The sequence below is a fragment of the Zerene cesonia genome, chromosome 23, assembly GCF_012273895.1.
Source record: "Zerene cesonia ecotype Mississippi chromosome 23, Zerene_cesonia_1.1, whole genome shotgun sequence".
NCBI lineage: Eukaryota > Metazoa > Arthropoda > Insecta > Lepidoptera > Pieridae > Zerene > Zerene cesonia.
The window spans coordinates 1,129,475-1,143,392 of NC_052124.1; the positions used below are offsets into that span (position 1 = coordinate 1,129,475).

The 13,918-nt window shown below is 36.3% G+C and overlaps 2 protein-coding genes across 2 annotated transcripts in view; one reads left to right on the plus strand and one right to left on the minus strand.

Moving 5' to 3' along the window:
* Nucleotides 1–12,216, plus strand: part of LOC119836222 — a 125,702-nt gene extending 113,486 nt beyond the window's left edge. Inside the window, exons 14-27 of the mRNA XM_038361491.1 lie at nucleotides 334–413; nucleotides 1,547–1,681; nucleotides 2,089–2,199; nucleotides 2,334–4,179; nucleotides 4,530–4,629; nucleotides 4,714–4,918; nucleotides 5,069–5,454; nucleotides 5,791–5,972; nucleotides 6,339–6,396; nucleotides 6,484–6,543; nucleotides 7,057–7,157; nucleotides 8,211–8,308; nucleotides 8,714–8,773; nucleotides 9,325–12,216. Of these exons, the coding sequence (XP_038217419.1) occupies nucleotides 334–413; nucleotides 1,547–1,681; nucleotides 2,089–2,199; nucleotides 2,334–4,179; nucleotides 4,530–4,629; nucleotides 4,714–4,918; nucleotides 5,069–5,454; nucleotides 5,791–5,972; nucleotides 6,339–6,396; nucleotides 6,484–6,543; nucleotides 7,057–7,157; nucleotides 8,211–8,308; nucleotides 8,714–8,773; nucleotides 9,325–9,615 (3,713 nt within the window). The 3' untranslated portion in view covers nucleotides 9,616–12,216. The remainder of the gene's footprint in view (nucleotides 1–333; nucleotides 414–1,546; nucleotides 1,682–2,088; nucleotides 2,200–2,333; nucleotides 4,180–4,529; nucleotides 4,630–4,713; nucleotides 4,919–5,068; nucleotides 5,455–5,790; nucleotides 5,973–6,338; nucleotides 6,397–6,483; nucleotides 6,544–7,056; nucleotides 7,158–8,210; nucleotides 8,309–8,713; nucleotides 8,774–9,324) is intronic.
* Nucleotides 12,217–12,343: 127 nt separating this feature from the next.
* Nucleotides 12,344–13,918, minus strand: part of LOC119836159 (microprocessor complex subunit DGCR8) — an 8,067-nt gene continuing 6,492 nt past the window's right edge. Inside the window, exons 10-12 of the mRNA XM_038361413.1 lie at nucleotides 13,756–13,817; nucleotides 13,245–13,364; nucleotides 12,344–12,795 (exon numbers count right to left, since the gene is read on the minus strand). Coding sequence (XP_038217341.1) covers nucleotides 12,514–12,795; nucleotides 13,245–13,364; nucleotides 13,756–13,817 — 464 coding nt within the window. The 3' untranslated portion in view covers nucleotides 12,344–12,513. The remainder of the gene's footprint in view (nucleotides 12,796–13,244; nucleotides 13,365–13,755; nucleotides 13,818–13,918) is intronic.

Consider the following 13,918-nt stretch of genomic DNA (forward strand, 5'->3'; position numbering starts at 1 on the left):
GATTGTTATATTGTATTTTATTGTTGTTAATTAGCTGAGAACATGTTGCAGAAGAAGAAAAGTGCTTCTATAAGTGACTCCTACACTACTCAACCGATTTGAATGAAATTTGGACACCATGTGCAGTTTGATCTAACTGAAAATAATATAGGAAAAAATAGGATAGTTTCAATTACGATAGATGACTACCCAGGCCGAGGGGCGTGCATCTTATACTCTATAAATTAGAAACATCAAAAAGTCAGGTGTTATCATGTCTCGAATGTTCGAATATAAAAATTTTCTCAAATTTCTAAATTCCTTAACTTCACAAACTACATTGTGATGTTACAGCTGAAGGCAGCCCCGATAAAGCTGGCGGCGATGACAGCACATCAAAGAGAATCGTCCACAAGTTGCGTACTGATGTCAAGGTAACCATTACTTCGTTACCACAATACTCATCCTATCCTACTATTATTATAAATACGAAAGTTTGTAAGGATGTGTGTGTGTTTGTTACTCTTTCACGCAAAAACTGCTGAACCGATTGCAATTAAATTTGGTACGTAGACAGCTGGACAACTGGAATAACATAAACTTTTTGTCCAACTGTTTGTCCCGATATTTCTACGGGATACAGACTTACGCAGATGAAACCGCAGGGCGCAGCTAGTTTAAATATAAAGTAATAACTGCCCCCTGACACCAATATCTCTTATCCTTATGTAAAGAAACGTTATGATTCTCGCACATTCCATACTAATAGTTTACGGGTTAAGCATACGAGAACAGATGTAGTCAACAAGATTTACGGCCGTTTTCAATATCGTATCGGATATCATAAAAATTTTATGTTTGATTTGATTTCACTCAAAAACTGGACCTATTAAAAAATTATTTCACACAGGTTTAATTATTACTTTATTTAATTTTTATATTGAGTTAACCAGATGGCGCGCGCAGCTATTCCATATTATAAGACACTACTCAAATATTTCATTTTTTCATTGAAAATTGTGATAATATTTCTCAAAATTTAAGTTAAATACTTATTGAGAAATTTTGAAAGAATAGAAAAAATTTGATCACGAGGCAGGATGCTATAAAACTAAAAATTAAAATTTAAATACTTATTATTAGCAATATTGATGGAAAAGAGAATGATGTTACTGGATATAGCGATACATTACACAAAGAAACATACAACTTTTATTGAAACGAAAGTAAAAGGAATGAGTATGAGTGTGGTATCTTTGGTAACCTATCTGTCCTACTAAAGATATACAAAATGAATCGCAAAGTCCATTTGCCCATAGGATATTTAAATGAAAGTTTTAGAAATTCATCATATTTACATGTGGTGGCGTAGTTTTAAAGATTTAAGCACACATAGGAACATAGGGACAGAGAAGGCGACTTCGTTTTATACTATATAGTGATATTCTTAACCTACTACGCTACACTACTACACTACACATGGAAAGATAGGATATTCGAAACGGCCGTTATAATCCACCCCACTGGAGGGAGACAGAGAGTGTGTGTCGAAGGCTCCGCTCCGCAGGGCATCCGCAACGCGATCCGCAGCCGCTCGCGCGCGGGCGCGGGCCGCCGCTCGGGCGACTCGCTCGAGCTGCGCGACGCCAAGCTGCTGCGCCGCATGCCGCGCGTGGCCAGCGACGACCACCCCCCGCACGAGGTGCTGCACCTTACCATTTACCGTATTACTTCTTTGGGTATTAAGTATAGAGACTATTAAGAAATGACAGGGTGGGATCATGTGGCCGAGAGGTCGGGCGTTACCCGGTACGACTATAGACGTGGGTTTGAAACACATGATCGTTTGTCTTCTATTGTTTAATTTTTTTCCATCTATATAGCATTTTCATGCTATTAATCTAAAAATAAGAAAAAGAAATAACATTTTTTATGTATATAAATAAATAGCCCTTTTCAGCTCTACAATTTCACCGGTTTAATTTATTAGATCAGTTGCAATGAATTTAATAAAATGTTCATCATGTTATCCATAAAAAGTATTTGGTCATAATTTATCTCACCCATTGACGCCATCTTAAAATATCTCAAACCCAATCAATGTCCCAGGATAATGTTGGCGATTCAGCTTCAGCTGCCAAAGATGGGGAAAAAGTTGTGTCACCTATTGGAGCTGGCCTTCCTTTACTTTCACGATTAAAACTGCTGAAAGAAAAACAGGTCTGCAGGATTTACGTATTAATGACTCATTTAATTATTATAACAGCAGCTTTAATCTCAGCTATATAGTATTTAATTATCAAAACCATGTAAAATATGCAATAAATAAAAATTGTATTTATTATTTTATTCAGGATCGCGAAGAAAAAGTATCAAAGCAGTGGAATTTAACGACATCAATGCTGTCTCCACCACCTTCTCAACCCACACCTTCCACCAGTTCTGCTCCTGATGCAGAACCAGAGGTCATAGGAGCTGGGCTACCACTCATACAAAGACTACTTTTACTTAAAGCAAAAGAAGAAAGAGAAAAGAACCAATTAACGCCTACGGCCAGCAACCAACCATCTAGCTCAGAAACTATTAGCCCTAATTCGATAAAAAGCCCCTTGAGTCCTACCATCAAAACTCTAAGTCCTTTAAAGAAAGGGTCAGAGCCAAGTTCACCCGGAAAGCTACACAGTCCAACGACTAGAACGTCAAGGAAAAATTCCTCTGGATCCAGTGACGGTGCCTCCAAACCTAAAGTGAGTTTTAGAGATAAAATATTACAAGTGCAAAGTGATGGTACCGCTGTCTGTCAACCACTTAATAAGGATATTAGTGAAAAACCAGCTGCCGTAGTAGAACCAACCCCCAAAACAGAAAGTAATTTAATATCCATACCACATTCTGTTGTAAGTAAAATTAAATCTCCTGCCAAAGTTGTCGGTTCAACTTTTCGGGATAAGTTAAAAATGTTACAAAATGGAAGTTCAAAAGAGCCTGATAGCGAGAAGAATAAATCTTCAGTAGATAAAACATCACTCGAAGTCATTCCAATTCAAGCAAAGGATAGCCAAGAAGATTGCAAAAGTAAAAAGCCTTGGAGCAAATTAAAAAAGGCAGCCATATTGGGAGACTCAAAAAGTTGTAGTAAAAGTAGTATAGAACTCAAAAGTGAAAGTGATATAGCTAAAGAGGTGGTAGCTAAGGTAGAAACAGGTGTAAATATTAGTGCTCCTATTGTAGTTAATACGGCTGAGCTTGTTAAGATAGACAATAATAATATTGAGATTGATAGTGATAAGATTGATAAGCCAAAAATATGGTTAACAAGCCCTTTAGACCCCGTCCAGGAGAAAATAGATTTATTAACTTCGTCTCCTAAGAACAATGGTTCAAAATCAAATGACGTTAAAAAAATTATAACGAGCGGAACAATGCTTTTACCTAAAGCGAAGAAATACAAGTCGATAGATGATTTATCTCCAGAATATGGAGGATTGCCTTTTGTGAAGAAATTAAAAATTTTAAACGAAAGGCAAAAGTTAGCTGAATTAGAAAAAGTTGTAAAAATACGTAGTTCTAGTTTAGATTGCGCAAGTTCTTCTGAAGATTTGCTTTGCGACACCCTTACTCGAAGTCATTCAGAAGGAAGTACAATGGATAAGAGAAAGTTCAAGAGAAAATCGATCGATTCCCTCGGAAGCCACGAATCGAATGAGACATTGGAAAGGCGAACGTTAAAGTCAATATTAAAGAAATTATCCGAAGATGTAACGCCATCGGAAAGCCCCCAAAGAAATAGTGAATTGAGAAAATTAATACGAGCACCGACTCTGGAAGGATATGCGGCAAGGCATTCAAAGTTTGCTAAAAGCGTGACTTTCCATCGGCATACTTTACCATCGCCGCCCGGAAGTGCGTTGTCAGATATAGTCGATGACGTATTTGAGTTACCAGAACCTAAAAAGGAACCGCAAATATCTCCACCCCTGACAGACGTTCCTCCAGATGCAATTTGTCCCCAGAACCAAATAATTAAGTCTAATGAAACTGTGCTACATAAAGATTATGGGCTCAATATCAAAACTGAATATGAGTTGCAACAGAATATAGACTTCAAGTCGCTGAGACCGGAAGAAATTAAAGTGCCTTCTGAGAAACCGAAAATAACTTTAATATCTGCTGTTGCTAATCAACGGAAACTATTTAGAGGTAAATATTCTATAATTGAGAATGCCGTTATGTATCGACACAACAAATTTCCATTAAATGGGGATATATAGAAATAGTTATAATAAATATAAGTAACTAGCATATCCGGCCAAGCGTTGCTGTAGCTGAGTAATAATTAAAAATATTAAGATTGTAAATTATTGAGATACTTAATCGAAATAAAAACTATCCTATATCTTTTTTGGGCCAAATTACACAAAAAATGCCAAATTTCACCAAAATCGGTTGAGTTGGTGAAGAATTCATTGGGAATTCATCATGACATTGGATTTTTATATATTAAGATAAAGAAAATTATGTAATCAAATTTCGTAACATTTTTGTTTCAGCATCTTTGGAAGAGCAAGAGTATTTCGGAGAGGTGCTATTAGGTATTAAACAAGTTATAGAAGGGCATTTACATGAAGTTCAAGGAAAATTTCAGGAAAGGTGAATTGCAAGTTCTACAAAAACAAAAAGAGAAATAACGATATAACAAATATATACATATTTTTTAATTATTATCCTTTTCAGATTTAACAGCCTAGAAAACGAAGTTCGAAAGCGTGATGAAATTATAAGCCAGCTTCAGAATAGGATACAAGAGTTAGAGAGATTAGGTCTGTCTACAAATTCAGGTCCAGTTCTACCTGATCCGCTCCGAGATACTAATCCAGACACTAAAACACACAACGACACTTCACCGAGTGATGGCTCTGAAATTATTGGCGGTTTTATGGTGAGTTTACAACTTAATTAAATTGTATTTGAAATGAGTACCCTTACAACACTCACAAACTTCATGTACTTATAAAATTAATGTATCGATGTGTTATTAAATTACGATCCCTTGAATTTCTTCACTCCTTACATGCACGCCCGATTTCAGAGAGGGGACTCTCTCGATACAATCTTCGCCACATCTCCCGGCGAAGAGGAGAAAAACAAACAAACAAAATCCGAGCCTTGCTCAAGCAAAACCGTATCCTGTGATGACCTCACTGAGGAAAATCTACAGGAACTTACAGGAGGAATAGAACTTTCCAAACTTTCCTATACAGAATTACAAAGCCTAGCCGAATCTATATCTAGGTCGGATAAGACTACTTCTGGTAAAGAGAAATGGAGCGTTAGCAAATCTAAACGGCTAGATTTGAACCTGGATGGGAAGGCTGGGACGTATTCGAGGAAGCGGGCCGCTAAGATTCGACAGAGGAAGTCGTGGGACCAGGAACATAACGACCAAGAGGCGGTGGAAATGCAGGATCTCACCAGGTATCCTACTGACTCAATACTCTATGAAGATGGATTTTCGTTATCTTAGATTTTTGTAGTTTGTTTGTAAATAATATATCTAACTAAATCTATATTTTATGGTTTTGGGTACTGAATACAACGGTTACATTATTATTCAAATTACCTATTTAGTTAGCAAAAACACTATCTTTTCTGGTAATATTGGTAAAGCAAAACCTCAAAGTTACATATTTTTCTTACGATTTTTTCTATTCACAATTTATCAATTTTTATAAAAGTCTTTAAATAAATATACTATATACTCTTTATATTACTTGTTTTCTCACCAATATAACCATAATCCCAACCGCCCAGATGCATATCACCCCAGACCACCTCGGAGGACCGTTCCCTCCTCAGCCCGGAGCAGTCGAGCGCCCGCTCCCGCCGCGGGATGCCGTTTCACTTCTTCGGCTCGCACCTCGACACCAAGTCGAAGATCAAGAAGACGCTCTCCGTGGATACCGGCATGCACCACACGGGGAGGAAGGAGAAGGGTGAGTGGGCTATATGGTGTAGATAGGACGGTATCTTCATAATATGTAGAGTCATGTATGTAATTATTATATATTGGAAGTAAGTCATTTTGACCGTGATATGTGAAAATGTTAATTCTTTTATCAAGATATTTCACTTAGATAAAAAAATTAGGAAATTGGGTATGGTCTGTAATTGGAGGCATCAATGAATTAGCATGACGCACAAAAAAATTTAAAAGGCTTTAGGTGAAGATTTTGCTAGCTCATTAATATATATCCATGTACGAGAATATTCAAAATTCTAACCACATCTTCGTCTTACTACGCTTGTGTGTACCCAATGTACCATATATGCTAGTGTTACTAAGCCATATATACCGGCAGTGCGGTGCGGCATCCCGGAGGGCGCGCGCAAGTTCAGCCTGGGCGCGTGGTTCGGGCGCGCGCCCCACCCCCCGCCCGCGCACCCGCCGCACCCCGCACACCCCGCGCACCCCGCACACCCCGCGCACCCGCCGCACGCCGTCCCCCGCGCGCCCCACACCGACGTCGTGCTCGACATCGCCACCGACTGCAGCTGGAGTGATACGTGAGTGCGCGCACACACACACACACACACACACACACACATTCATGTGACACGTGAGTGCAAGGTCACACAACTAATATTTGGTTGCGCACGCCCATACTCACACTAAAATGTGATGCGTTAGCGCACCCACACATATAACACATAATGCACAAGTGTACGCGCATCCCCTTGAGTTTACACAGATCGGGACACTTAGCACACATACTAGTGCTTATACCCAAATAGATACAGATTCAAAATTGCATAGGAAAACTGCTTAATTCATTCTTCACGTAGCTAAATGTGTCTTTTAGAGATTACTTATACGTAATTTGAGATTGCTAGAACAGCAGATGCTATTAGATCAGATGACTCTAATATCATGATAATATACCACCTTACAACCAAACAATTTTGTCCTGAGACAAAATTTTTAATTTATCATCGTCAATATTTCCCGTCGTAAATAGTTTTTCTCACAATGCAAAATGTTCTTCCTTAAGCATGTAATACATTGCATAATCACTCCAGCACATCAACATCGAGCGACTCGGAGTCGATTCCCCACACGCCGGTGTTCGAGGAGTTCCTCTCGGGCCGCTCCCGCGCCGGCGCCGCTCCCGCTGCCACAGGTTGGCCCCACATCACTGTTTATTTCAATCCTTCTTTTAAATCCACAATCCCCAATTATTATTAGCCCATTTTCCCACTTAGAGCAAAAAATTATCACTCTATTTTTGTTTCTACGGTAAGGAAAAAGATCTCAATAAGGTAGCTTTTTAACACTGAAAGAATTTTTCAAATCGGAACAGCAGTTCCTGAGATTAGTGTGTTCAAACAAACAAACTTTATGATATTAGTATAGATTACAGTCATTCAGTCTGCATGGTGTTAATGCCATAATCTAGAACAAAACATATAAAATATCAAACTCATCATTTTATTCGTTCTGGATGATATGAAGATTACTTAATTATCAAATCACCCTTTTTAATATCATAGTGGGTAACTGATTTGGTGGTGGTGGCACCTGATGGTAAGCGATCACCACCGCCCATGAATATTCGCAGAGATATTTCCTCTACGTATGCGCTTCCGGTTTTAATAGGAAATGGATAAGGAAAATATTGACAACTGGAATGGAATGGTGAGGGCGAGCAAAAGGAAACGGTCTTCCGGCTCCCCCACTTGCTATACACAACACAATAGCATGCTACTATTTCAGGCTGGTGTTGGTCGTGTCACGTTGTTTGTCCGCGATTAATTCCTAAACTACTCAACCGAATTTAATGAAATTTGTACACCATGTGCAGTTTGATCTAACTTAGAAGATATGATAGTATATGTTATGACAATTTCAATAACTGGCTGTGCGGGCGGAGCCAGGGCGTGCAGCTAGTATCATATAATATTTAGGAATACAATCTGGAGGTCTTCAAGAGTAGAGTGAACAGGTACCCTAGGGAAGCGCGTTACAGCCAAGACCACATCTCAGCTTACCATCAGGCGAGATCGTGGTCAAGCGCTGCCCTATTAAAGATAAAAAAAAAGAATTTATAGCGAATTATAAAATTACTAACCAAAATCATCGTAAATTTGTATTAAGATATACGTAAGATAAAAATAAAAGCTACATCACTATAAGCCGATGTAGTAAGCAAAGACTGACGTGTGTGCGTGTCGAGGGTTCTCGTGCGGCGGCGACTGGGAGGTGCTCATGCTGGCCGACGAGCTGGAGCGCCGCGAGCGCCGCGCGCTGCGCGACCTGCGCGACCTGCAGGAGGTGCTTATACTCCGAGATTATTTTACTATATTATCTTAAACTTGCTGTTGTCAAAGGGAACTTACATGAGAATGATAAAACCGTTTGAAATAGTCTTAATACTTTATAACTTCATTATCTCTTCCATACATAAAAAGCACACCATAAAAGCACATGAAACCCAAAGAGTAGAAGAAATTCGATTACTGTGGCCGAGAGGCTAGGCGTTGCTACGGTTTGGCAAAAAACGCGGGTTCGAATCCCGCCCCGTGATCAAATTTTTTTCTATTCTTTCAAAATTTTCAGCACACCATGAAATTCAATTACTCATACAAATTAATAGAACCAAGTTGCATCTAGCAGTATATTATTTAAGATATGTACGTCCTACAATAAAAATGATGAATGTGCATTGGACGTGTGCAGGAGTCGGACAGTCCGCAGCGCGCCGACAGCGGAGCGCCCGCGCCGCCGCCCCACTACCAGGTACGCCCCCTCGCCAGCAGTAAGGCAGGCTTCACACGGAATTTCACATAACCCACGACTCTTTCCCCGGTAGCCGTGGGTATTTATGCAGATATGCCCACTCAAATATTAACACCTGGTACTAGTTTCCAATAACTCACCAGTTATATCTCGCAAACTTACGGGTCGCGTGCAAGCTGCACGCTGAAACCTGTTCGGACACATTTTTATAGTAACCACCACACCATACCATAAACTCATTTTCTTCTTTCTCAAGCCACATTTTATAAAATGTTTACTAGTAGTTAATTTAAATAAACCTCTTATTTTTATTTCTGCGCATGCGCACGTAACGTAACATACACATGTGTGCGTGCTTCCAATCTCTTAAGGAGCTTTTATCTTTAAATTTGTCCATCATAAACTTAAATAAATCATTCTCATACAATCTACACATCCATTATAACGAACACATCGGTATGGTGATACATATTAGCGCTGTATCAGGTGCTTTCAACTTTAAATTTTATAAGAAATGTGAATTCTTAACTAAAACTACGATGACCTTACAGACTAGATCGGAATCGTCCCTCCGGCCCTCCCGCGGCGTCATCCTCCGCGCCGCCAGCCTCGACCGCGAGGCGCCCCACTCGCGCTCCCTCCCCCACTCCCACTCCCACTCGCTCTCCCACTCCGCGCACTCCCACCCGCTGTCCCACCACCACTCCGACTCGCTGTCCCACTCCCGCTCCGACTCCCAGTCCGACACCCACTCCCTCTCCCACTCCGAGTCCCACTCGCTCCCCCACTCCCGCTTCCCCCTCAAGAGCGCGAGCGCAGACTCGCAGAGGAAGAGACTCTGATCCGTCGTACAGGCTCTGGCCGTCATACTAAACTCGATAGTTCCATAAATTATAACAAATATAGGTACTGATATATTATGTATAAGTTAAAAAAAAATCACAAAAATGCGTTTTATTGGTTACCTTGTGTGAATTACTTGCGATATGAAATTGTTGCTTTTGCTATAACCCTTAGAAAAATTTTTTGAAACAAATTGTCCGAACACGATACATTTCCTTAGAATTATTTTCTTTTCATTTATTTACTCGATTGTAATAAATTTGAACCACAAATAACTTTAATTTTTTTTTTAATAAGTTAAAAAATAATCTACACCAATGTCAATGTATGAAGACACGAGGCTATTGATATAATTTTGATATTTATAATATTACTCATGAATATATAAATGTAGGTATGACATGTATGCATAAAATTTAATCAAAATACCAGTAGGTATGGAGTACCATATTTTGTCAAACATTCAAGCAAACTTCTAATATATTATAACACATTGAATGCATAATGATTGTTTTTTTTATAAAATCTGTTTCTTTGTGCGATTTCAAATTTCTATAAATTTTATAGAAATTCCACCTCAGTTATTACCTATTCATATTTTTAATAGCAACGGACGAGAGAATCATGTTTAATCTATGTATTATATGACCACATCGGGTCAATTATTTAATTTATTAGTACTTTAATCAAAACCGAAATAAATTTTCAACTTACGTGTTTGAAAAATAATATGTTTATAGTTAAATTGTATTAATTAAGTATCTGAAATACGTTAGCGCTTTTATGTTAATAAATAATCATAAGTATTATTTAAAATGAAATTATAGTAAATATCTCGTTGATAATTTGTATATTATATTACAAAGGATATGTTGAAAACATTATAATTTTTATATTATTATGCATGATAAAAGTATTGCACAAAAACTCCATGAAATAATTCATACTGTATAAGTACATAATGTAAACCCATTTAATGTTAATCATTATGACTTAAGTTAATCACATGACTACATCATATTATTTATAAGTTAAAACCTCCATCTATGTATCTCCTAAAAGCACAATTTTAAATTTATATGGAATATAATATATACAATTAATATATTATAGTTACCTAATTAGGTAGGATATACATTCTTACAATCGCTTTAAGTAGACACGATCCAAAACCTGTGCCAATAAGTAGGAATTTTTTAACAAGTAAATGGTATGAAATATAGATAATTCTAGTGGTAAATTACAAATAGGTATGATAATTGTAAATAAATCATTATAAAATAATTGAGATTTATTAATTCGTAAAACAATGTTTCAGAACAAATTATATATGTGTTAACCATATTATAAACTTAGTAGTAAGTAGATTGTAAATAATTAAAATTTATGAAATTAGTGAGAAAATTTCTAATAAATTCTAATGTAATATATATACCTATATATAAGGATAAACTATCCACTTATATAACGTGGCTATATTGACAAAAATGATCTAAATCTAGCAATTTTTAGATATTATAGATTGAGCTATTAGCACAATGTAAAGAACAACCTCATTGTTTGACCGACATTGTTAGATACTAAGAGAATAGATAGAACCTTATTTATACTAAGAATGAGGAATACTTCAAGTGTATTAGAATTGTAAAGAAAGAAATATTAATAAATAAAACGATGATATAATAACAGACTTTTATTTACCGATGAAGGCAAAACTGCAAATTCACATTTCATAGCGAATGATTTTTTTAAATATACCTTTCTTCTATTTGTGCATGGTCGTTTTTTTAAATGTAAATTTCAATCTTCATGATTAGTCACAGAACCTCATGTGAAATGATTATTTTTACTATTTCCAAGTAAGGCATCTGCAGGCTTCTACAAGGTAGGAGGTATGAAGGCAAAACTTTTGTTTTGTATTTGTTTTATTTATTGGTATGTAAATTTTGAATAACTTAAGATAATTTGTTTAAATATACAAAAAATTACATCTACCTTAGACACAATTTTTTGTATATTTCAGAGACCATTTTTTACATTTGATTTTATTGTTGCCCTTCCTGCTTGCGGGCTGTGTTTAGTGAATCATGGTTTACAGTCATGTTCTACATTCCGAGAAAAGAACCGAGTCATGGACAAAGCATAAATTGGATAAATATTTGTCATTGATGTTTAATATTCTTAGGAAATTCGTTTAAATTTACTTTTTTAAAGATTTTATTTAGTATATTATATATGAGAACAGTTTTTCTTTGACACATGAATTAAAAAAGGAACAGACCTATCAAAGGACATACAATACTATTGCATTTGATAAGATTGAATGAATATCTATCTAATTTGTTACAACTACATTCTTAAACTCTAATAAATGCTTGTCTAAGTGTGTGCTTTTTTACAATAAAATGACAAATTTCTGGTCCGTTATATATTTCTAGCCCTGAACAATGTATTTATCAAGTAGTGTTATTTGCAATATTTAATAAAAATAAATAATTTCTCACAAATAATGCATACACTAGGAACTCAATAAATAAAATTTACTTAATTGGCAGATAGTTAAACATGGAATATATTTGATTATAATATATCTAACGAAAATAAGCACTTTACAGAAATACATAGGCATGATAAGATTCTGCATATTTATTAATTAATAAATCGACTCTTAAATTTAAGTTTTTTATTTTACATTAAAGTACTAATCTCTAATTCCTTTACCATTCGTTTTTGGACTTGTTACAATATTGCTTATAGAAAATTAATCATTCAATACTTACATATACACTATGATGTTCTCACTTTTAAAATTTCACAAAAAAAATCACATTTCACCAACTACAACTGACACTCCAACCATCATAAACAATTTCACATTTTTCACCCTTAAACAACCTCTACAAATCCACATTATTCAAATTGGAGCCTGAATGCGTTGGCAGGTCCTCCGTTAGCATCAATGTACCAATTGGCACAACTGCCTCGTCCCTCGCTCTCAGCTTCAGCATTTCGTTCCTCAACTTCTCGAGTACGGCGTAATTCGGCTCGTTCCGTCTCGCTTTGTCTTGTAAGAGTGTTATTTGCTGCTCTTCCAACTTTTTTTCTTTGCAGCTCTTTATGGACCGCGAGCCGTAGAGCCGCAGGAGAGACCCCCACGATCGTATGTGCGGGTGGAGCGACTGGAATCCATTTTAAAACCAATTGTTAAATAATATTGTAAAACTGATGAGTCTGTTTGGTTAATCGATCCAGTAATCGAAGAGAGCTATCGCTTCATGTCAAAATTCAGTGTTACTACATATCAATCTGTATTAGATTGAATTAGATTTTTTTTCAATTTTGTCAAGTTGAATATTATATGTAATTGACTGTTTTTAAGCTCTTTACATTTTCTTTATTGATATGCAAAGTTTTTCATAGATCATAAATAAATAAATAACATAAACACTTGAATTATAGTGAGCAAATAATAGTGTTTTTTTTTATATTTTTGTATGATATAGAATAGACTCACATATTTATCATTGTATGTGCTTAATCCATAATTTTTAGAAATATACTCGAAAAATTAAGTGAGCTGTTTCAATTATTTCTTTATTAACATAATTGTTGCACTTTACTGTATTACCTGTAGAATAGCTTGCGAAGCCCGCTGTTTCGCCGCCTTCTTATTTTTACAAATAACGGATGCGCTGTGTTTGCCGACCTGCATGGTGAGTTGAATTTTTTGAAATTCTAGCTTTTTCACCTGCAATTACAGAAGTGAGCATTAGATTGGATGTATAAATAACAATAACTTAGGATTTAAATAATTATAAATAATAATAAGTAGTACATTTTATGATTTTATACAATTTAAAGTAAATTTACTTTAAATTTGTGATCTTATCAAGTTATATATTAAAGAAGTAAACAAGAAAAAAACATTTAAGACAGCTTACTATCACACTACATGAATGCACTTATAATTGCGAGTATGCATGTATGTGTGCACAATACGCGCATCCGTACACGAATATAAGCACGAATGTCGACGTGTGTGTGTGTGTGTGTGTGAGAGAGATGGAGAGAAAAATTCTGTCTGGACCATTCTAAGCTCATACCTACCAACCCTCCATCTTTCTCCTGTAAATCCATACCTTTGTTTTCTTTGTTTCCGTCACGGTGGAGCAACGAATATACAGCTTTTTTTTATTTATGTCTATTAAGACATAGTTTTTCACCTACATAGTTTTTCACCTCTTCTCTTGTCTATAATTGTCTTATGTGTCTGTTTGTGTGTGTGCGTGCGTGTGCGTGTGT